Raw genomic sequence first — 26,198 nt, 5'->3', positions numbered from 1 at the left:
TTTTCCATACACAAATAACAACAGGACAATGACATGAAAGTTCGTCCCCAGCAATTACAGGAACAGACCCTGTTAATGGATTTCCCGATCATGACATGTTCAGCCTAATGGCCAGAACCAATTCCCCTGTCCTTGACGCACCATGATTAATTGCGCAGCATTTCGCACTCAGGAAAATTCGAATGGTCTTTCTGACATAAATGTATTACTACCGACGACAAATCTGCTAGAGAAGCATTTGATATTATACGGAGAAGATTATCATGAACCTTGGTTTTACAATTATGCACTTAAGCTTTTCAATCATGTAGGCTACTTAAATTTTTCAATCATGAACTTAAAATTTTCAGTCATGTACTTAGATTTTTCTATTATGTACTTAAATTTTTCGATCATGTACTTAAATTTTTCAATAGTGTACTTAGATTTTTCAATTATGTACTCAAGTGTTTCAATCATGTGCTTCGATTTTTTCAATCATGAACTTAAAATTTTCATTCATGTACTTAGATTTTTCTTTGAAATAAAAACGATGGAGTCTTTTGAAATAACGAATATTGGAAAGTTACAGGATGCCAACGTGACCTTATGTAAGGAGGAGCAATAACATTTTTACTTAAAGATTTAAAGTCACTCATGAATGACAAAATCAAGGGACAGGACAATACTCAAGAGATTGACCATATGTAAAACATTATGATCATTGGCCCAAACCCACTTTCCATCAAACTAGGACCGGGGAGGGCCAGGCAATGGCCGCTGATAACCCAGCAAGCAAACCTATAACGGCTGCCCCAAAGGGATGGTGAGGTTGCAGACATTACAAGAAACTATCGAACTTGACCTTATCTCGAAACCCCATCCAACAGATTGCCAGGCAGGGACGTTTCTAATAGACTACCACAACTCTATTTCAATTAATATTGTCATTATCCGGTGACAGTTATATCTATGCATGAATTCATAAAATAGTGTTGTAAACACTTCTCACCTAAAATGGCAACCGATAAATGAAAAGGAGTACAGCATTTTTAACTAATTGAGATTCATTGGTAAAAAAAAAGTGAAATTCATGATTACTGACTGAAACGAAATATCAAAATCAGTTTACTTATCCATAACTTGAAGTTATCAATCTATAATACAGCAGTAATTGCTGATAAAAACAAGTACACAAACCTAAAAGCAATATAAAAAATAACAATAATCTAATTAATTAGTATGTGGAATTTTCAGGTTGATGATCTCAAATACAGCCATAATTGATAAAAAAAAAAAAACAGATACATAAACCTCATAGAATATAATAATAATAATAATAATAATAATAATAATAATAATAATAATAATAATAATAAAATAATAATAATAATAATAATAATAAACAATCAACCTCATCGCCAATGAATGTTCAGCACTTGCTCACAATATAAGAAACGACATGATACAATGCCTAAATATCTCCACTGGAGTCTCTAAAGAAAATATGAAATACAAAGCAGCAACAAATGGTACGAACACCAACCTCAAGCTGTGGTAAAAATTATCAGGCAAAACTACTATAGGACTACAGTATAAGGACAGATATATATATATATATATATATATGTATATATATATATATATGTGTGTGTATATATATATATATATATATTTTATATATATATATATATATATATGTATATATATATATATATGTATATATATATATATATAAATATATATATATATATATATATATATAAAGATGCAAAAACAAATGTAAATATATCTATAGATTATTTAACTATGAAAGCGCCGACTGAATAAGTAAATACTAAAGCTCTCATTAACTGTCTATTGGTATAGCAAATTTGTACATTAAAATAGGTGATAAAATCAACAAATTAAATAAGAAAAATAATTAACGATAACAATGCAATTACAAAATCTTTGATTATTAGGAGAAAATAAATTATTACCTTTACCCTCACAATAAGCAGAAATTAAAAGTGAACTCTTACAGGAAATAATTGTTGACAAATAGTATATATATCAAGTCTTTCGGGGTGTAATGAGTACTGCAGAATAAGAGTAAAAAAAAAAAGTAATCATATGAATTACAAATTATATCAATAAAATGCAAATTGAAGCGCAATACAATAAGCAATATATACAAATAAACCTACTTTAGGTAACATCTGGATTTTCTGGTCAAATTTGTTTCCCATATGAAAAAGCATATTCTCTTCCAATCCTATAAGTTTACGTTAAGTTCACGCATTATTACATTTACTCCCTTATCCTTATCGCATTAACATCTTCAATTTCTTAATTACAATTAACAGATTTCCAAATGCTAGTGAAGAAGTTTCGTATGCCGATACGATTAAAACTAGACACGTGGAATATTTTTATTATTTTTCTTAATGTAGAAGGAACTTTATCGACACAGCAATTTCCCTGCAAGCTTTCTAGAGACCATTTGCATTAGGCAATTCAATTCCTTATCTATATTTCTTTAACGTGAGAGAGAACGGTTTTCCGTTTGCTTGACAACTAGTGGAGCGTAACGAACGACATTATTTAACCGAACAGAGTCAAATTAACATTTTTTGGTCGTTACCGCATTTCCATTTGACCTTTTTTGGCAGTTAGACTTTACAGTAAGTAATTCCTTCCCTCATCGCCTTACATCGGATCACCATATCTCTCTCTCTCTCTCTCTCTCTCTCTCTCTCTCTCTCTCTTAACGGAGTTAAGTCACATAAATTACTTTACTGATATTATTACTCATTATGTTGGAGCTAATTTTAGTTTTTTACACTATTCTAAAAATAGAATACTATAATTATTACCATTTGACTTTGCAGGAAGTTATTTGACTTAAAAGTTAAAAATGCTAAAGACCTTCTTCTTTCCCACCGTTATCCCTACATTAAGGGGTTGGTTTCCTGATGTGCATTCTCCAATGCCTTCTATCAAAGGCATCCTCTTCCACCAAAACTCTCCTCTCCCGACCATCCTTCACCTTATCTAGCCCTTTAATTATCTTCAGCTAAATCTACCTCTTTTCTAAAATTGAGCTCTACTCATAGGGACAATCTTTCACCATGAAATTCTACCCAATCTGGAACCCGTTGCTGAGCCAACATTACAACAACCGTGTAACGAGTTTACGAATATGTGTCTATGTTTGTATGAATATCATGAAAAACATTTACTACGAAAATTGAGTAATTTTAAATTCCTCTCTATGCTACAAATAATACAGCACTTGGCAAAATGTTTCGCAGGTAATATTTTAGATGATATCTTGACATATTTTCCCTTGTCAAAATGACAATAACGTTAAAAGTCTCTGATTTTTATGAATATTTGTAGACACGTGTCGTAGATTTTTCCAAAATATTTTTAAGCTTCACCTTATTTTTAGGTCAGAGATTAATTCAACACCTCGAAACGTTTCTAGCAATTAAATAATCTTTAGTTTTGATGAGACCTAAAATCTGGCCTCTCCTAAAATTCGTTTATTCTTGCCATTTCAAAACTTAGAAATAATTAGCCTACCACTAACGCAATAACATTGTTATTTATTATTATGAAACTATCATTTAGGATTATTTCTTTTATTTGTATTGGAATTTTCTTTTCTTCTCAACATGTTTTTCACTTTGTAACAAATGGCTTTCTAATTTGTCGGAACTTCCTAACATTGATAGTAATGAATAATAATAATAATAATAATAATAATAATAATAATAATAATAATAATAATAATAATAATAATAATAATTTCAAAATTATATTCATAGGTTCAAACCAAATTTACTATTGATTACTGAGCGATATTATCTTTCTCATCAGCCATTATTTGCATGCACTACAGTAGAAACTAATTTTCATAATATCTGAAGAAGCCCTCACGTAGGTTCAATCATAGGAACTACAATGCCTTTAAATTCAAGTCTATATTGAATGTGAGAAAACAGAAACGAATGATTAAAATTCAACCAAACGATTGGTTTTTTCAAGTGTTTTAGTGATGCTCAATTATGAGAACTAGACGTTCTCACACACAAGCATACACACATACCAATGCAGTATATATATATATATATATATACATATATATATATATATATATATATGTATATATATATGTATATATATATATATATATATATGTATATATATATATATATATGTATATATATACATATATATATATGTATATATATATGTATATATATATATATATATATACAAATATATATATATATATATATGTGTGTGTGTGTGTGTGTTCAGATATGTAAATTTTTTTTCTCTCTCTCTCTCTCTCTCTCTCTCTCTCTCTCAAACACATACACACACTATATAGTATATATATATATATATATATATGTATATATATATACACACATATATATATATATATACATATATATATATATATTTATATATATATATATATATATACTATATAGTGTGTGTATGTGTTTGAGAGAGAGAGTGCCATTGTATATATATATATATATATATACATATATATATACTATATAGTGTGTGTATGTGTTTGAGAGAGAGAGTGCCATTGTATATATATATATATATATATACATATATATATATACTATATAGTGTGTGTATGTGTTTGAGAGAGAGAGAGTGAGAGAGAGAGAGAGAGAGAGAGAGAGAAAATTTACATATCTGAACACACACACACATATATATATACGTATATATATATATATATATATGTATATACATATATATATATATATATATATACAAATATATATATATATATATATATGTGTGTGTGTGTGTGTTCAGATATGTAAATTTTCTCTCTCTCTCTCTCTCTCTCTCTCTCTCAAACACATACACACACACTATATATATATATATATATATACAATGGCCTCGTGGTTGGGTCACGTAAATCTTCTACTTTATAATAGCACGTAGAATTTTTACAATGAAAATCTAATTGGACTAGAACAAGATTTCGTAATTCCAAACTCTAATTCAAATATAACGAAAATAACATTTTTTTTTTTTCATTGGCGCTTGATTCAGAGTAACTGTCAGCTAGCACGAAGAGTCTGACCATCTGCATCAGGATTTTCTGCAGATGTCATCAATTATTTTATTTTACCAGCCACTTAAACCTCACATTTATGCAGTTCTCTCTCTCTCTCTCTCTCTCTCTCTCTCTCTCTCTCAGCCGTGGCTAGTTTACTACAGGACAAAGGCCTCAGGCATGACCCACTGGCGTCTATTTATGGTCTTTCTATGATAGTTTATACACTCAATTTTTCTCAGCTCGTTCATCTACCGTCCTCTCTTCCTTCAGCTTCATTTGTAATCTCTAGGGACCCATTCTGGTACTCTTAATATCCCTGTATTATACGTAATTCCTATTATATGATGTCCAACTAATGTCTATTTCTTTTCTTACATGTTATTAGAATATTTTCTACATTTGGTTGCTCTCATATCCATGTTGCTCCTTTTCTGTCTCTTAGTGTTACAATCATCATTGTTTGTTTCCATAGACCTTTGAGTTGTAAGTAGCTTATGTTCTAAGGCTTTAGTAAGGCTCCATGTTTTAGATGCATAAGTTAATACTGATCGAACTATTTGATTAAATTCTTTTATTTTTAGAAATAGTGGCACTTAACTTTCCATAATCCTACTTTGTTTACCAAAAGCTCTCCATCCTATGCTTATCCTTCTTTTAATTTTGGTCTCATGTCCTAGGGAAATATTTACTGTCTGCCCTATGTATGTATATTCATTAAAAATATCTAGAGGTTCGTCCATAACCCTTATTTGTTGTCTGCATTTTCATTGAACATTATCTTAGTTTTTCTCATATTCTTTTTCAGTCCTACATTTCTGCTTTCTCTATCCAAATCTTCTATCATCTTTTGCAATTCCTTCCATGATTAACTAAATAGAACTAAAAATCTTTAGTTGTTAAGGTATTCCCCATTAACATTAATTCCTACATTTTCCCAATCTAAGTTCTTAAAAACTTCTAGGTACGCTGTGAATAATTCATGATAGTTGGTGTCTCCCTGTCTAACCCCAAAGAAACAAAGTTTCTCTGTAATACTGAAAAGGAGATTTGAATGTGATTCAGTTTTTAGAGTAAAGAATTTTCAGTAAAATCTTCGCAGTTTCAATTTTCTTTCAGGTCTGGTCGTGATTTTTCGAAAATGATTTTATTGCTCTTGAACATGGCCTTTTCCTTTCATTTTTTGCTTCCATATGATGTTCCGGTTTATTTTTCCCTCTTAATATAATATAAATATTTTTTTCTTACATGCATAAGTCTAAATGTTCTAAAAGCTATTAAAGCGGATAGCTCTCTTCTGGGTCACAATTTGAATAAGATATAATCTATATAAAAAAAAACCGTATGCGCTATTCAGGGAAAAAAAAAGAATAACCGGGAACATCATATGGAAGCCAAAAATGAAGGTGGAAAAGGCCTTTTTCAATATCTTTAAAATAATTTTCGAACAATCACGACCAGAATTGAAAGAAAATTCAAGTTCATTGATTCGAATAAAACATTTTTACTCTAAAATCTAAATCACATTCAAATCTATTTGGTGTTACAGAAAAAACTTAGTTTCTTTGTAGTTACTTCTAGTATTCAAACCAATAACCACGTTCATTAATTACAAAATCGATATAAATGATAGATTTATTATTTTTCCCTGTCTCATCCTCACTCATTCTCTCCCTTACCCTAATCTCTCTTTCTATTCATCCTTACCTCTTCCCTTCCCTTCCTAGCTTCCCCTTCCTTCTCTCCATATATGTCTCTACCTCGCATAAAAGCAAAATATGTACCTATAGCAATAAACTAGAAATGTGCAGAACTAGTCCGCATTCTACCGAGCTTTTCCTATTTCTTTCTCTTCTTCCATTACTCTCTAAATTTGGCTCCGGGCCCAAAGCCTCCCACACACTTGACCTAGTTGTAGGAGGTAAAGGCGCCTGCCCACTCCAGCACTATCACTTTAAAACAAATCATTACGAGATATGTCGTGGCAGACCCTATGCCGTGCTACGCCAAACTTATGGCTGATGAGGCAGCAAAGCAGGAAAAAACTGATCAATTTGTAAGTAAAATTGTTTAACATGTAAAAGAAATAAAAAAATTACCCAGTTATGGAAAACCTGTAAATATTGGTTCACATTTTGTAAAGATTATAAAAATCTGTTTACCTTGAAAAGAAAATGTTTAATCTGCTAAGTTTAAGGGTAAACTCATAAAATGGCTTTAATACTTTATCTTTATGTTCACTATTCACGAAAAAAAATTAGCTGATACTAAAATGTGTTACTGAGAGAGAGAGAGAGAGAGAGAGAGAGAGAGAGAGAGAGAAAGAGCATTCTGATTATATCCTTTTTGTAATGAAATTTGAGATTTATAATCAGGTGCAACCGTCAAATCCTTCAACGATGCCATGAAAATTGTCTATGCTGGGAAGCAGCAGTAGTTCTGTAGGAAAAAGAGAGAGAGAGAGAGAGAGAGAGAGAGAGAGAGAGAGAGAGAGATAGAGAGATCACAGTGATATGCATTGGACATAGTTCCAGGAAGAAAGTGGAGATAGCGTCCTTAACAGAAAGGATAAAATAACTAGGTTATGAGAGCTTTTCGGAAGCATAGAGTTTTTTAAGTAGCTTTCTTTATAAAAAAAAAAAAATGCAAAGAAAAAAAGTAATTACTTCCATCGTCCATCCCCCCATACATAATACATTGGCTATACACGTGCATACATACAAGTGACAAATATCAGACTATGCGTATATACATACGTATATGTACTACATAGATTAACTACAAAAATCTAAGGCAACCAAGTAAACAACAACTTAAACTAAGAGAAAGTATCTGGTCTGAAAAAAAGTTTTAAAAATCATTGCAATTTATAGATTTCCTTAGTACACAACCCAAGAAATTGTTTCTGACGAACACATACATTTGAATTGAAGTAAAATGTCACAAACAACAATATTTGAATTGAAGCAAATTGGGAGAAGTCTAACGAAGAAGACTATGTCTGCAAAGTGTAGGACCAGCATATTTCCGCATTGGCGAACTGTGATTTGTGAAAGAGCTGAATTCATGAGGAGGAAGGCTGGCATGCATCGTAAGATGTTGCCGTATGCCAAATGCATACAGAACTATCCTGATCTTTCTCAGCAGTAGCCAAAAGAAGTCGGGTGTTTTCCAGAGTTTTCGGACTTGCAGAAAATGTTTCTGATAACACCATGGACCTGGTTCTACGTCATTAAGCAGAACATATTGATTTTGTTATTTCCATGAATAAAGTGCATTGATCACCATTAACAGCATTATCCTCCAAAACTCCTTGTCACAGACTTAAACGGAAGACGAACGTATAATTGTAAGTCGCATATCTTTCTGTACATGTCATTTACATTACGATGGCATAAAAATATTCAATAACTCTGGTTTGCAGCAAGTTTTGTTAGACGAGGAGGATGGCTCATACCATTTTAATTATGGATGCAAACACCATCGTCATCCAAATGACAATTTCAAGAGGTTCGATTAGTTTTAACAGAGGGTGCCCGCCCATCCACGGCTCAGGAATCTAACCTATGGGGATGCTTCTATGGAACTTGGGACCTCAGGCCAATCAGCACTGAAGTACAACAGGGGACAGAACCCTTCAGTTGCACTACAAAGTTGCAGATAAATGAGAGAACGGAGGTCAAATGAAACACTAAAAGGAAGATTGCACAGACGTTCCATAATGCGGGGTAAATCGGATATGGGTTCTCTAATTTAATGTGTGAGAATGGTGAGACAAGTAACCTGATAAACTCTTCTAACTCAACCAGAAGAAAATCAGAGGAAAAGAAAAGGGAAACAGAATGGGAATTATACCCATGATTCTGAAAGGGCAATAAAGGTCAGGAAAGGAGACCCAAAATGTAAGGTCCAAATCGAGGCTTCAAAGGCAAATTGACAGTTACCGTGAGTCACTGATTCCCATATAGGCAACTGAATGGGAAAGTGCAAATGGAACGAAGAAGAAGAAGTAGAAGAAGAAGAAGAAGAAGAAGGAGAAGAAGAGAGAGAGAGAGAGAGAGAGAGAGAGAGAGAGAGAGAGAGAGAGAGAGAGAGAGAGAGAGACTTGTACTTGATAAAGAGGATTTAGAGGTAATAAGGATATGGTTACGGTCAAACGAATTGCCTTTGATTTAATCCTATCGAAGAGGAAGACAAACGATGTTATCATCTGAGATACGTGAAAAATATTCCAAGCAAGTAGCCAAGGCAAACAAAGATTTACTAATTAGGATACCCCATCTTAATGATTAGAAAGAAAGGTAAGAAGTTAAAAAGCTTCTTTAAACTAGAAAATTTGAATATGGTAGAGACAGAATGAGTGCAATGAAAAAAAAAAAAAAAAAAAAAACCGTCAGTCAAAAAGCGAGAATTCAGAAAGAGGTAGAATCCAGATCAGTGATAAGGAAGGACAGAGTACCACCGCAGCAGAGAAGAAAAAGAGATGTACTCATGCCAACACCAACTGGTAGTAAGAAAACTATAGTTTTGCAGAGGTCACCTAACATTAACGAGATAGTAAATGTCATAGTAGGTCTTTATTTATGAAAGCCCAAATGAAATCCGAAATTGTAGGATTTCACATAAAGTTGTTAAATACAGTTTAAAATACTTTCAGGTTAAAATATTTTAAAGATCAGCAATGATCAGCAGGTTAATGTCTCAAGACTTTAGATAAAATAGTAATCACTGTTGAATTTAAGTATGTGACACTTAAGAGGAATAAAACAATAGTGACTATGGTCTCAGGAGGTATCACTATGAGGCCCCTTCTCCCCACCCCTCAAAAATCTCTGGCTCACAGGAATAGGAAGGTCCTTTTCAAGTAAAATCTCATTCAAAACCTAAGCAAGGCTTGAACTGGGGACACAGTTGAAGTACAAACAAACAAACTGAGCTACCACGACCAATGACAGAAGTTAGAATAGTTGACAGAAGTAGAACAGTCACACTTATCTGATATGTGTTAAACCTGTGTATTTTCCAAGGGAAGAATAAGTACATGAATGAACAGTGTGAAAAAGGTGTCATCTTGCAGAAGATACATCAAAGAGAAAATTTGAGGAGTCGAGTACCACTAAATTCTGCACCAAAAAGTTTACATGAAGAACATATTTGTGATAATATGCCACAAGAGAAGTATTGTTGGACAATAAAGGGTATTGGTATTGTTTACATGGAGTAAATTATTATTAATAAAGAATGAATAATTATCTAACGGGATAAGTAAGCTTATAAAAAACGTATGCATGCAAAAAACACTATGCTTACATTATATATATATATATATATATATATATATATATATATATATATATATATATATATATATATATATATCTGAAAGATACAGTGTTTGAAAGTTACAGTGTGGCAGAATTCTTGAAAAACAAAGATCTAACAGAGGTAAACAAGCACCTTGCGAATGCGCCAATGGAACAATATTATAATATTATTATTATTATTATTATTATTATTATTATGCATATTATTATTATTATTATTATTATTATTATTATTATTATTATTATTATTATTAAGCTACAGCCCTCGTTGGAAAAGCAGGATGCTATTAGCCCAGGGGCCCAAACAGGGAAAAAAGCCCAGTGAGGAAAGGAAATAAGGAAAAATAAAATATTTTAAGAACAGTAACAACATTAAAATAAACATTTCCTATATAAACTATAAATACTTTAACAAACCAAAAGGAAGAGAAATTATATAGAATAGTGTGCCCTAGAGTACCCTCAAGCAAGAGAACTCTAACCCAAAACAGTGGAAGACCATGGTACAGAGGCTATGGTACTATCCAAGACTAGAGAACAGTGGTTTGATTTTGGAGTGTCCTTCTCCTAAAAGAGCTGTTTACCATAGCTAAAGAGTCTCTTATACCCTTACCAAGAGGAAAGTAGCCACTGAACAATTACAGTGCAGTAGTTAACCCCTTGGGTGAAGAAAAATTGTTTGGTAATGTCAGTGTTGTCAAGTGTATGGGACAGAAGAGAATCTGTAAAGAATATGCCAGACAAATCTGTGTATGTGTAGGTAAAGGGAAAGTGAACCGTAACCAGAGAGAAGGATCCAATATAGTACTGTCTGGCCAGTCAAAGGACCCCATAACTCTCTAGCGGTAGTATCTCAACGGGCGGCTAATGCTCTGGCCAACCCACTACCTATATATATATATATATATGTGTGTGTGTGTGTGTGTGTGTGTGTACATATATATATATATATATATATATATATATATACATATATAGATATATATATAAATATATATATATATATAAAAATATATATATATATATATATATATAAATATATATATATATATATATTATCATATATATATATATAAATATACATATATATATATATATATATATATACTCAAATAAAATATTTGAGCAGGAGTAACTTCACTAGGTATCATTTCGGGCCGTAATCTCCGAGTTCTGTTTACTCTAGTCAAGTTAATCAACTCGATAATTGAGGCACCAAGAGAGAGAGAGAGAGAGAGAGAGAGAGAGAGAGAGAGGGGGGGGGGGGAATCGTTATATTATAAAAACATGATTTCTTCTGCTATTCACATACACAAAAATGAAGAATGTATTCGAACTAACATAAAAGCGATCTTGTCTTGTATTCTTACAGACTTGAAAATACTAACACGCACTTTCGAGTGGAGTCTTTTGCCATTATCGAGAAATTGAGGATAAGTCACAGTTAAAGAGTACAAGAATAAATCACAGCTTAGTTCAAACTGCATAATATCATGTAATTCAATAATACAACAAATATCTGTTTCTGATTCTCCTCTCTCATTAAAATTTCATTTCGGAATCATGGAGAGAATCAAACTTTTCTTGAAGACCTTCGTACTATTCAAATGCCTAATTTGACCTTTATTTATTCTATAGATACTTCAAATTCTTTCTGAAATCTAGTTATCAAAACTTTAAGTTAGCCAAATTTGACCCAGTACTGACCTTCTATCGTGCATGTATAGAGGAGGGTATTTAGTTGTGTTAGATCTTTGCATTTATCAAAGGGAGAAAAAATACAATACCTCAGACAAGGAATGTAATACTATACGTTTTGGCACCAGATTTATCAAGGAATAATCTTTTAGAAGTAAAAATAATTTTTTAATAACTAAGCTTTTTAAACAAACGGATTAAAAATTTACATGATTTTTTTTCTTTTACCTTCTTGTTTCTGTGTTGCTCTTGAGTCAGGCTAAATCCCTCTTGACTTCAGAAAAAAAAATCTTCGTTCTAAATTCAGAACCTTATTGCTTATCCACCTGAGAACACCATTCTAATAACAGCGTTCACGCACCTTCTTTACGAGCCAAAACTATTTAAAAATCTTGATTTCAGGTCTCTCTCTCTCTCTCTCTCTCTCTCTCTCTCTCTCTCTCTCTCTCTCTCTCTCTCTCTCACCGAATATAAATAAGAGATTCATAAAACTGAAAGATCTTTACCTAGATATATACTTTCGTATGTTATAAAGGATTCCCCTCCCCCTTTACAAGGCTCCTCCATATTTTTAAAAAAATCCCTCCCATACAAGGCTCCTCTATATCAACAGTTATAATATATACTCCATTCAGAAAATTAGTAAGAACCCCCCCCCCCCTTCCTTATTATTATGAGAATTTGGCTTGCGTCTTATTCCCTTGTCCTACAGCAAAGACCAACTTCGGCACTTCCTTAAATTCGTCAGGCATTATTTCACAGTGTAATGTATATATATTGAATCTTGTTTTATATTCTCTCTTCCTTCAATATTACAGATATAATGGTGATGAAATATTGTAATGAACAATTTAGTATATTTTGAACGGTAATGAAATTGGAATGAAATCGATACCATGCATGAATAGAAATTTAAGTACAAGAGGTATGGTAATATAAATAAATAATTGTATTGACCATACTCAATTTATTCTTAGCAAAATGTTCAGGTTATTATATAAATATAAAGATTTTTGCATTAAAGGAAAGCCGACAGTTGCTTGAAAAAAATTTGAGAATAAATGGCAGACTGGATGATATGCACAGGATGATTTTATGACAGACAGAAAAATTAACTTGATTGCCTCGAACATGATCTGTGATTAACAGACTTACTTCCGAAGAGACACACGCATTGTTTTTATTACTACCTAAGCTAAAACCCTTATTGGAAATGCAGGATGCTTATGCTCAAGGGGTCCAACAACAAAATATGAATAAACTACAAGAGAAGTAATGAACAATTAAAATATTGTAAGAGCAGTAACAACATCTATTCATAAGAATACCAGAACAGATCGCTTTTATGTTAGTTTTGCATATATTTTCCACATTTCATATGTTTTAATAAAACAGTAAGTTATACAACACCAGGAAAATTTTCAAGATTTTGAAGCGATAATCCAAGTATTTAAAAGTTGGAACATGCGACAGAAGTTTTACTGAGCATAATTTCTGTTGCCAAAAAATGCAGTTCTCTCTCTCTCTCTCTCTCTCTCTCTCTCTCTCTCTCTCTCTCTCTCTCTCTCTCTCTCTCTCTCTCTCTCTGTGGTCTCAAAAAGAAAGAAAAACTTTTAACGATCACGTCTCGTGAGACCCAAAGTCTCGAAAACAATGAGGAATGTTAAAGCCTCCAGCGAATCTACAATGTCAAGACTTATCTTTTTACCTAATTGACAGATGTCTGCTGTGTCCTGTATCGGCCATATTTTACGAAACGCTAGACAAGGACAGCTGGGTTTAAACATTGACATTCAGCACATCATTGCAGACAAGCACATGTGCAAATAAACAGAAAAATAATCTTTTAACTTTACAAAGAAACATCAATAACCGCAATTAATCACATTGATATTTTTATTACAATACAAAAAGATAAGGAAAACTACTAAGCACAATTACTCTCTTCTTCGCCATTACAATTGAGCTCAACTTGGATGTGATAAATGAGAGCTGGTAAGCCCGGTGATGGGAGAGAAAATGAGAATATATATATATATATATATATATATATATATATATATATATATATATATATATATATATATATATATATATATGTGTGTGTGTGTGTGTGTGTGTGTGTATACATATATGCATATATATACGTATATGTATATATATATATATATATATATATATATATATGTGTGTATATATATATATATATATATATATATATATATATATATATATATATATATATATATATATATATATATATATATATTGAAGATTTCATTACGCAACTTTACAAAACTCACTAAATAAGCGTACATTTCCAACCGTCGACAAGCCCATCCTCTTCCTAAACTTGAAACACCTATCATAACATACTCTCTCTCTCTCTCTCTCTCACTCTCTCTCTCTCTCTCTCTCTCTCTCTCTCTCTCTCTCTCGTCTCAAAATAACGTTTAATGATCTTCACGTCTCCTGAGACCTTAAGGGTCTCGAAACGCCATCAAGAAGTTTAACGTCTGCAGAGAAACCAGAGTGTGGCCTTTTTTGCAATCTTTTAAGAATTGCTGCAGAGGCACAAAGGAGGTTAAATTAAAACGGAATCACAAAGGAAGTTGAATGAGCACACTGCATTGCATACAGAAATCGGTTCGTGGGCGATGCACGCGTGATAGAAATTGGCTAATATGAAGAAGAAAACATTCCCGAATATACATTAGTCCCCATTCTAATTTCAGGAAGTAACATATAGTCACTATCTACAATAAAAAATGGATAGGCTTAAGTTAATTACACTATAATTGGCCAAAGGTAAAATATAAACAGGCTGGAACAAAACTAATTCGAGATAAGGATGAAAAGGAAGAGCTTGCCTCATATTCTCCCATTCTACCAACTATTCCTTCTTTTACTCTTTTTATAATCCCCATTCCTTCTTTCTCACAATAGTATGCTTTTTTTTCCTCCGTCTTAATCTCCATTCCTCTCGGAGTGACCTCAAACCATCTCTAAGTCTTCGCCCACATACAACGTGCCGTGAATAAATAGCGTCTCACGAAGGCGATGACGTCGGCGTCAGAATGAAAGATCATTAAATCCGCCTTACGTTATCGATTAAAGTCCATCTTTTATGATCGGTGATTTATCCGAGCCACGCCATTCCCACGTCAGTGTTATTCCTGTCGCTGAGAAGTGTATTTGACGTAACTAAAGCTTTAAGCTGCTGAGGAAAATCTTATCTAGTATTTTCTGGAAGATGAAGGAAAAGGGAAAACCAAAGGGCCTGAATAGAGTAAAATGGTAATCATATTTCTATCAAGAAGAAATATAATTAGATAAAATTTATCTTATGAAACATACCGTCTTTGTTTAACTTACTATATTAATTAGATTTAATATTAACTAATTTCATAATAGTTCTACGAAACGAAGACACGAAAACCCTCTTCCTAAATGTTTACAATGATATTTCATAACATAAATAGGAGTTATAAAATCCTACTTTTTAAAGAGGATGATTGAAAAGGTAAATTCTAATCAATATCAATAAACCAGAACAAATTGAAATGATTGGAATTTTTCTTTGAAAATAAACCAAATTCTCAACTCAATATGCGCGTACTATTGATTCTCCCATTGCGGCCTTTTGTCTATTTGAGAGCATAAACATACATAGATCTCTATACCAGGCAACAGAAGCGATTAAAATCCTACGGTTATGAGCATTGTCACAATCGGTAAGAGGATTACATCGTACTAGGTTTACAATTCAGTCTCTAAAGCATAAACAAAACTAACCTAAAAAAACATTTCCAGAATGAATAAAACGTTTAAATAAACCATCTGAAATTTCAACCATACAACGGACAACTAGAGATTAGTAAAAATGTAACAAACATTTCTTCTTTACAGTAAAATATCATTTAATGAAACTTCAAATCTAAAGACGACGCATTTTTACACGAAAGTTGCACTTTGAATGCACAAAAATTTCTTTTTGACAAATTCACTAACATATCATTCAGAAATGGTGGTTAGACAAACATAACTATAAAATCGGTTCTAGCGACAGGATTGTCGTAGCCCATTGGAAACGTCCCTGCTTAGCAATCTGTTGGACGGGAGTTTGAGACCAGCTGAAGCTCGATAGTTCCTGGTAGTGTCTGTAACCTCACCATCCTTATAAGCTACGGATGGGAGGTTTGAGGGAGTTGAGAAGTGTATCTACTACTAAGTCATCATCAGCCATTCCCTGGTCCTTCCTGGTTCTAACTTAATGGAGAAGTTGCTTGGGGCCTGATCATATGTATATATGATCAGTGTCTAGGGCATTGCCTGTCCCTTAGCTTTGCCATTCATGAATGACTTTATATCTTTAAACCAAAAAACTTACAAATCTTTCCATGATTTCCATCTTGTGTTGAATCGATGCCGTTATCTATCATGGAGCGCTAAATAGCAGCAAATCCTCTGACATTCTTTTCTAAAGGGGAAAAACGACATTCGTACGGAAAATGTTCTCTTCAGCTCAGTTACTGAAAAATATGGATGACACTAAAAATAATATTTCGCGTTCATCTTTATTTTTCAAGCATATTTAAATAATCACCAACGACGAACACGGTCACAAATAAGTAGATTTAGTTATATATTATGAAGAAGAAGAAGAAACAAGCAAGAGAGAGAGAGAGAGAGAGAGAGAGAGAGAGAGAGAGAGAGAGAGAGAGAGAGAGAGAGAGAGAGATTCAAATAATAGACCTCTCTCTCTCTCTCTCTCTCTCTCTCTCTCTCTCTCTCTCTCTCTCTCTCTCTCTCTCTTGCATGAATATTTAGTGCACCTGACTATACAATAACTTTTATCTCTTTTAACTCGCAGAAAATAGCTGTTTGTTAAACCACCGCGGACGGTCCCCTTAAACAATACAAACCTTTTATTGTTTGGAAAAATAATGTAAAAGTTCTGATATCTTATAAGATCTTGTTTGGCTTTGATCTGACCCCAAAAGATGACGTCAAATGTATTCATGAAAGCTAATGTTGGCGTCGTGAAAAACAGACACAGATTCACTTGTCAAAAATTGATATGTAGAACAATGAAGTTACATTTAAGACACAATAAGAATTATTATTATTATTATTATTATTATTATTATTATTATTATTATTATTATTATTATTATTATTATTATTAGCTAAGCTACAACCCTAGTTGGAAAAGCAGAATGTTATAAGCTCAGGGGCTCCAACAGGGAAAATAGCCCAGTGAGGAAAGGAAACAAGGAAAAATAAAATATTTTAAGAACAATAACATGAAACTAAATAAGATAGAATAGCATGCCCGAGTGTACCCCCAAGCAAGAGAACTCTAACCCAAGACAGTGGAAAACCATGATACAGAGGTTATAGGACTATTCAATTACAGAGATTCATTTCAACATAGATCAACCATTAATATCTATAACTTTCTTTACTTCAGAGTATATTATTTTCACTTTGGTCGAGTTCCTAATTGACTACAAAATGGCCAAAGGTAAAAGAAACCGCCATATCCAATCTACACCAAGAGCAGCCAGAAGGAATAGATGAAATAGATCCTGGCTATATTCAACGTAGAGAGGGAGAGAGATGAAAATAAATTGACGAAAAGGGGAGCAACCTTTCCATCAAACATCTTTCCTCTGAAGATATAATTTCCTACCAGGTGAAACCGAGGGATTTGACCTCCATTAGCAGTCCTTCCGTCAACAAGTTTGGTTCTGGGAAATCTCTCCTAATTAGGAAAATGTTGTTTACATTGATTAGGGTTACGAGCTCTTAAATCATTTTCTGGGGCACGATTTCGACATTCATGTGGCTTCTTATTTCACATGATTATAAGCTATAAATTTATACACTTGTTCATCATCACACACACAAACATATATATATATATATATATATATATATATATATATATATATATATATATATATATATATATATATGTATATATATAGATATATATATATATATAGATATATATAGATATATATATATATATATATATATATATATATATATATATATATATATATATACATATATATATATACAGTATATATATATATATATATATATATATATATATATATATATATATATATATATGCGTGTGGGTGTGTGTGTGGACATAATGTGGTTGACTTGGGTAAAGGGGAAAGCTGCATGTTATAATTTTTGTAATTCGTAATACAAAAAAAAAAAAAAAAAAAAAAAAAAACTGAGCAGTGAATACGATTAGGAAAGACAAAGTGGGATTGTAGAGATGGTCTTCCTATTTCAGAATTCATTAAACTTGAAAATCAAACATTTTACATTATCTTATGTACACACACACACACATATATATATATATATATATATATATATATATATATATATATATATATATATATATATATATATATATATATATATGTATATATATAAATATACACACACATATATATATATATGTATACACAGTATATATATATATATATATATATATATATATATATATATATATATATATATATATATATATATATATATATATGTGTGTGTGTGTGTGTGCAATGCTCTTAAGCCATAGTTTTAATCTTATGTAATTTTCATTAAATGCCAAATCTCTTGTGGCTCCAAACTATAAATTACAATTTTATAAATTTCTTTACATCTTTTTTTGTCTTCAGGGGTAGAATTTTGAAGGAAAAGATGGAAGATGTTACTGTGCTGCTCATTTATTCAACTCTTACTAACAGCTGTTTTAGCCAATAATTAATGGCATAGTTACAAATAATCGGCATCCTTATATTACATAATGGTACTACATTCTTACAAAGGAAAACCTTAAAAAATCTAAAAAAATCAAAATACCTAAAAAAAGCTACATATTTGAAAATGTGTAGATATTTTGCATGAAAACTCTGAAAATGCTAGTAAACACATCTGGATCCGTAGTACAGCATAAAAATTCCAGATGGAGTTCCAGAGACATTGTGTTGGAGAAAAATCTCCATTCCTAACAAAGTCCCACAACTTTAGTCCTTAATGCTTCGGGATAAGTTCTGTTGAACATTCAAGTTTCCTCAGATTATGAACTCCCCTCCAGCAAGAGGAAATTCTGCCCCATGAGGAGGCGTGGTGCAGAATTCCTCCTGCTGGAGGGAAGGTCATAGTCTGAGGAAACATAAAGGTTCAACACAAGCTGATGCATCCTCATGAAAACTGCTTCAGCAGTCACCGGCTTCCCATAGTCATATGCCTATTGAACAAAAAACAACTTCTGCTTCTGACAAGAGAATTTAATGATATTTTTTTCTTCTTTTTTCGTGTGCATTAACGAAATTCTGATGTGGCACTATTATTGCGGTGAGTTTTAAGTTCCCTCCTGAGCATTTCTTGCCGAATTGCCATTTTATTTAGGGGCTTAGACTCTCCTTCCAAGCATCTGAATTTAGAGGAAAAATTCTTTTTTTTCATGACAAGGTCACTTATCAAGTTTGGCCTGCTTTATATTCTCAGGAATTGAAAGCTAGAACAGTTAAGACACCATTCAAGGGGATTAAAACTGAGATACTGCAAACCAGTGGGGATAGTTGATTCAGCATTGGTAGTAAATATAACTGATCGTGGCGAGATGATAAAATATATGAAGGAAGAAAGGTAGCAGGGTGTGTGCAGAAGATTCGAATGTGACTTTATTTGTCTGAGAAAGTCAAGCTGGGAATCTTGAGAATACTCTCCCTTATAAAGCTGAAGTATGGGTGTTGATTGTGCATTAAAGCAATAAACTGAACGCTATTGCAATTAATTGTTTGTATTTTATGTGTGAATTATTAGAAATATTGTAATAAATAGAAATGTTGATAATACTATGGAGAAAAATCTGTTGGTGAAGAGAGTATAATTCGTTAATGTTAGAAAGGAGGAGAGGGTATTCTAGAAAATGCTGACAGTATAGGGCGAAAGAGGTGAGGGATACAATGGATATTAACATACAAGAAGAGCAAATGTGAAATAAGTATAGGAGGATTCAACTCGCTACCAATAAACTTTTTGCACAAATGCATGAATCTACTTGTGCGGACGGCTTTTGAACTCAATTGTTTCTCTCACAATTTATCAGTAGTTATGAATGAGTCAATTTAGCAATAATTTTGTAAATTATCGGAGTTTTTTCTATCCATAAACTCAACCAATATAGTTATGGATCTACAAATATTTGAAACATGAATGTGAGCATATAAACCACACAATAAAATACATTAAAATGTATCTATAATCATTTTGACACTATACATTAAACATTAAAACCAATACTGAGCAACGTCCCCAGCGTTTCCATCGTATGCAACACTGACTACATAATATTGGAAATGTGTAAACATTCAACATATGTACCCATAAAACAGGAACAGAGTGATGTCAATTGCAGTCAGAAAAGGACTTTATCTGTTGTTTACGAACTGGACGAAAGGCTATACAATATTTAAGAGAGATATAACGGAACATTTCCCAACATAAGGTAGGAAGATTCCTGCTGGGAATAACAACAGAAATCTGTCTGCTTCGCTCCCAATTATATTCAAGCATCATCGGGACTTGAAAGGTTAATGGCATCTTTTGAATATACATCAATATATTCAATTTCCATCGATCAATATAATTATTTCTTTGCAATAAGCGTTAATTGTGTATATTCTACTTGCACCCGCTTTTATTTCCTCCATCCTCTCTCTCTCTCTCTCTCTCTCTCTCTCTCTCTCTCTCACGCAAGTTTGCATAAAATCTATCAATATATACCAAATACTGGGTATACATTTATCGGAAAAACATGCATAGGAATATGAAAAATCAATTGATAGGAATCCCTGTCTCTCGCTGTTACACACACACACACACACACACACATATAATATATATATACATATATATATATACATATATATATATATATATGTGTGTGTATATATATACATATACATACATATATATAGAGGGAGACTAGTTATGGCATGATATATATATATATATATATATCATGCCGTAACTAGTCTAAATATACAGTATATATATATATATATATATAAATATATATATATATATATATATATGTATATATATACAGTATATAAGTATATATATGTATATATATATATATATATATGCAGTATATACATAATTTTTCAAGTATTATAACACTGATGATTTATGCAAACGTAAACTTGAGCACGAAACTGATGTTGTGAAAGGGAATCGATATCGGAGAGGCCCTAATTTGAGAAGGGCAAGCACGATTTCCGCGGTTAGCCTCTCATTTCGTTGGACAAATCATCCCTGAATTCAGATAACAAATTGTTCCGCTCTGTAATGTTTGACAGATAATGTTTCCAATGTTCGAAAAACTACAATATATTCATTCTAGAAAATGTTTCTACATTTCGAATAAGGAAACTTTCTTTGTAGCTAATAAGACAAAACATCAAAGAAGAATAAGATCAAAATAATACCGCTCTTCTTACCTGGTTCAAAGAGGTATCGAGGATACATAATTGCAAGAGCCGGCGTCTGGTCATGTCAGACAATCTGCAGCAACAATAACAAAATCGCAGTGTTCGAGGGACAAAGGAATCCTGTGGTCAATCGTCAAAGATTAATCATAATTTGAATAGCAAACTGTAGAGGTTTTCAGTTGCAGTTGCTTCAAGTTTTAATTTGATAATGCCTTTCTATAACAGTTTGCCAACGTTAACCATTCTTACAGAAATTATACGTCAAATCATTGTACAGTGGAAGAGAAAACTATATACTGCCCTTTGATTGGAAAAAAACACTCCGTCTCCATGCATAAAAGGTTTACCTTATAGAATTTGCGACATTTTTTTCTAGTTCGGGAGACAAATTCTATTGATCTACTAAGAACACACTTTTTCTTATAGACGCAGCAGGGAAATTACTATGGAAAATATTTATCATAGAACATAGGAAGCAAAGAAAGAAAATAAAAAGCATATTTAAGTCTTGATAATTTTGGGATTCTTACTAAATATTTCCTTTAAGTTTTACCGAAACGGAAAGATCAATATTCCAATGTTTAAAACAATCATCCATTCTCTCTTGTGAATATAACTTTTTTTTTCTTCCTTTTGCATAACTTGATATCTGACATCCTAATTACAGACCCAAACGAGTAATCCATCTCTCCTATTTCTCCTGCATCACTAACAGCCCCTCCTTTTGTCTCCCGCAGGCACTATGCAAAATCGCCGCCAACTACCAGAACAGGAAAATTGCCTGCGTTCCAGACATCAGGCTGGAAGACGGGTCAGAGGCATGGTAAGTCACTTCACCCGGAAAGACAAATAGCTAAACAAATACAAGTTGATTTTATTAATCTGATTGGGAGGTAAATACTGGTTGTAGGTGGACCTGTTTGTTTGATTGTTTGATTGCAAATACACGGTTATATTCAGAGGCCGTTCGATAGCAGGGAAGACAGAGGGTGATGTTATATTTGTTTTTCATTACAGAAAGATTTCGATCGCATGGAGAAGGAGGGTGGACGTAGTTGCTTTTATGTGCCATCTTAAAATGAATAAACAAATAATTAAGCGACTATAATCTGCATCATACATATATATATATATATATATATATTATATATAATATATATAATATATATATATATATATATAATATATATATATATATATATATGTATATATATATATATGTGTGTAAATATATATATATATATATATGTGTGTGTGTGTGTGTGTGTCTGTGTGCGTGTAAATATATATATATATATATATATACTTATATATATATATATATATATTTATATATATATATATATATATATTCCTACGTACACATGCTCCCCTATGTTAGAAAGTTAGAAACTATGTATTATTGGCATAAGTAACTGAACATTTCTGAAATATACAAGATACCTTAGCATGGTGATGAAAGTAGCCATGCATTTCAAGAAATCAATAACTAAGTAATTCCATTTGTAACCTAAAGAGTAAGATGTTTTGTAAGAGAGAGAGAGAGAGAGAGAGAGAGAGAGAGAGAGAGAGAGAAGGTGTATCAGAAAGATAAATGATAATAAATGATAAACTTTTCACTGTGAACATACAAGGAAAGCAAAGAAATCCGTTTCTATCTTTTGCGAAATAAACTTTCCGTAAGATTTTCATAGAATTTTCATATAGGGTTATGTATAATCCTAGATGTCTAGACAAGCAAAAAAAAAAAAAAATAAATAAAATAAAAAAAAAATAAAATCAAAGCAAAACTTGTTTAGTGGTGGTAATGAATGATCTAAGTATTCTTGCGAGTTAAGGTACTATACATACCAATTTATTTTTAAATATTACGCAGCCGTTTGTGACGTATGACCAGATTCAATATTAATATTATTATTATCATTATTATTCGCTAAGCTACAATCCTAGTTGGAAAAGCAGGATACTATAAGGCCAGGGCCCCAACAGGGAAAATAGCCCAGTGAGGAAAGGAAACAAGGAAAAATGAAATATTTTAAGAACAGTAATAATATTAAAATGAATATTCCCTATATAAACTATAGAAAAAATTAACAAAACAAGAGGAAGAGCAATCAGATAGAATAATGTGCCTGAGTGTACCCTCAAGCAAGAGAACTCTAACCCAAGACAGTGGAAGACCATGGTACAGAGGCTATGACACTACCCAAGACTAGAGAACAATGGTTTGTATTTTGGAGTGTCCTTCTCCTAGAAGAGCTTCTTACCATGCTAAAGAGTCTCTTCTACCCTTACCAAGAGGAAAGTAGCCACTGAACAAATACAGTGCAGTAGTTGACCCCTTGAGCAAAGAAGAATTGTTTAGTAATCTCAGTGTTGTCAGGTGTATGAGGACAGAGGAGAATCTGTAACGAATAGGCCAGACTATCCGGCGTATGTGTAGGCAAAGAGAAAGAACCGTAACCAGAGAGAAGGATCCAATGTATTATTATCTGATCAGTCAAAGGACCCTGGTCAACCTACTACCTAACTTACTTGAAACCACATATGGATGTTTAAGACTTTTATTTGACAAATTTCATTAAATGCGAAAGCATTTGTAGCATCAATTTAAAAAAAAAAAAAATCCTTTTAAAGTTTTCTGCAACTTTTATTTTCTTCCCTGATACAATTTGTTGCTGTTCTGCTCTGCTCCATTTATTCAATTCTTGGCGACAGCTGTTTCAGCCAATAAGGAATGGTTTCTTCAGGGCATATTTATGTATAAATCATTGTCCTTATATAATGACAGCGCATTTTTTAGAAACAAAAATTAAAAGAAATCTAGATACACCAAAATAACTACAAAAAAACATTAATGTTAAATAACAAAATTTGGAGATATTCCCCACAAAACCTTATGAAGATGCTACTGAAGACATCTGGATTTCTAATGCAGCTCCAAAACTCCGGCTATAAGGCTTACTGACATCACATAACCTATTTGTAATCATAAGAAGTTTTTGTGAAATCAAATTTCCTTCCACTAAATAGGAATGATGAACGAGGTAGTTAAAATTTTACCCAAACATATATTTAAACTACAATAGTAACACTATTTTCTTAAAGTAAATTAATAGAAATCCAATATGAATAAAAATTTGTAGAAATTGCTAATAACCGAGTGCTGAAAGTAGAAAAGAAAAAAGCCCAACTCACGATAACTGGTGAAACAAAAACATTTCAAATATCCAAATTGGGAGACCAACTGACGCTACAATGGCAGGAAAAGACGTCAACGTTTCCCTGCTCCGATTAAGAGTAAATGATCGAATCTTATTAAATAGGTGAAAAAAACGTCCAAAATACTTAACAGTAACCTTCAGATTCACGATTTATCTTATTCTTTTGTTGACTCATTTCATAAACATTTTAACGCTTAGTACTTTAAAATAACCTTGCCTTTATTTCTCATATTTGGGCATCTTGTATAGTGATGTTTTTTCCTTAGGTTTAATTGTTCTTTTGGATTCTTACTAGAATTTAATATATTCAAGACTTTCCATATTGTTTTTTTTTTTTTTTTTTTTTTTTTTTTTTTTTTTTTTTTTTTTTTTTTTTTATAAGGAAATGGTGCCTAGCATTCGAATTTTCAAGACAATTTGAATTTTACGTTACTCACTTTAATAACCTATACTTTTCCAATAAGTATTCAAATAAAATCATCATTAGTTTTTGTCAGTGCTTCCGGTTAATGTTATAAGCGTGACGCCCATTAAGCTAGTATTTTCCTTGAAGATTTCTTAATATGCTCTCACGATTTCTCAAATCTCCCAATCCAATCGATCTTCCTTTGGAATCTACAAAACATTAAGGGAGCCAACACATAATTGTCATTAAATGAAGTCCATAAATGAAGCTGCAATAGACTCTAACTTGCTTTGAAAACAAACTGACAACTTAAAATCTTTACACATTTAAAGGTTTTTTAATGTTTAAAGGTCGCCAATGGGTGGCAAGGGAAAAGGGCCTGGACAATCTTAGATACTCTTCTTGAAAATTTTATTTTTCCTTGTTTCCCTTCCTCACTGGGCTATTTTCCCTGTTGGAGCCCCTGGGCTTTTAGCATCCTGCTTTTTCAACTACTGTTGTAGCTTAGCAAATAATAATAATAATAATAATAATAATAATAATAATAATAATAATACGTAAATATGATCAGAGACCAAGCTGCCTCTTCACCAAGGTAGGACGAGGGAGGGTCAGGCAATGGCTGCTGATGTCTCAGCAGGTATATTTATAGGCTCCCCAAAACCTCCATCCCTAGCTCACAAGGAAAGTGAGATTACAAACACCACTAGAAACTACAGAGCTTGCGCGTTGCACAAATTCCCGTCCAACATATTGCGAGAAAAGAACGTTTGCAAAAGGCTACCCAACATTTATTAATATGAAAGTTTAATTAAAAATTAAACATATGGTACGAAGAAGCAAACCACCAATGGAGAGAGAGAGAGAGAGAGAGAGGAGAGAGAGAGAGAGAGAGAGGTTGGCAATATCTAAAGGTCAGGGGTTAAAAGGAAACCCAAGGACGTC

At 32.3% G+C, this 26,198-nt stretch overlaps 1 protein-coding gene across 21 annotated transcripts in view; it reads left to right on the top strand.

Annotated features, from left to right (window-relative positions):
* The window catches only part of nwk (nervous wreck), a 228,329-nt gene that overhangs the window by 77,180 nt on the left and 124,951 nt on the right, over nt 1-26,198 (top strand). For all 21 annotated transcript variants that reach the window (XR_011039209.1, XR_011039210.1, XM_068345039.1 and 18 more), the window contains exon 3: nt 22,361-22,446. Coding sequence is in view for 19 of the 21 variants with exons in the window: in XM_068345039.1 (XP_068201140.1) it covers nt 22,361-22,446 (86 nt within the window). In the remaining 2 variants the exon portion in view is untranslated. The remainder of the gene's footprint in view (nt 1-22,360; nt 22,447-26,198) is intronic.

The sequence above is a fragment of the Palaemon carinicauda genome, chromosome 21, assembly GCF_036898095.1.
Source record: "Palaemon carinicauda isolate YSFRI2023 chromosome 21, ASM3689809v2, whole genome shotgun sequence".
In the NCBI taxonomy this organism is placed as follows: Eukaryota; Metazoa; Arthropoda; class Malacostraca; order Decapoda; family Palaemonidae; genus Palaemon; species Palaemon carinicauda.
The sequence above is the reverse complement of the archived record's forward strand: the minus strand, read 5'-3'. Positions and strand labels throughout refer to the sequence as shown.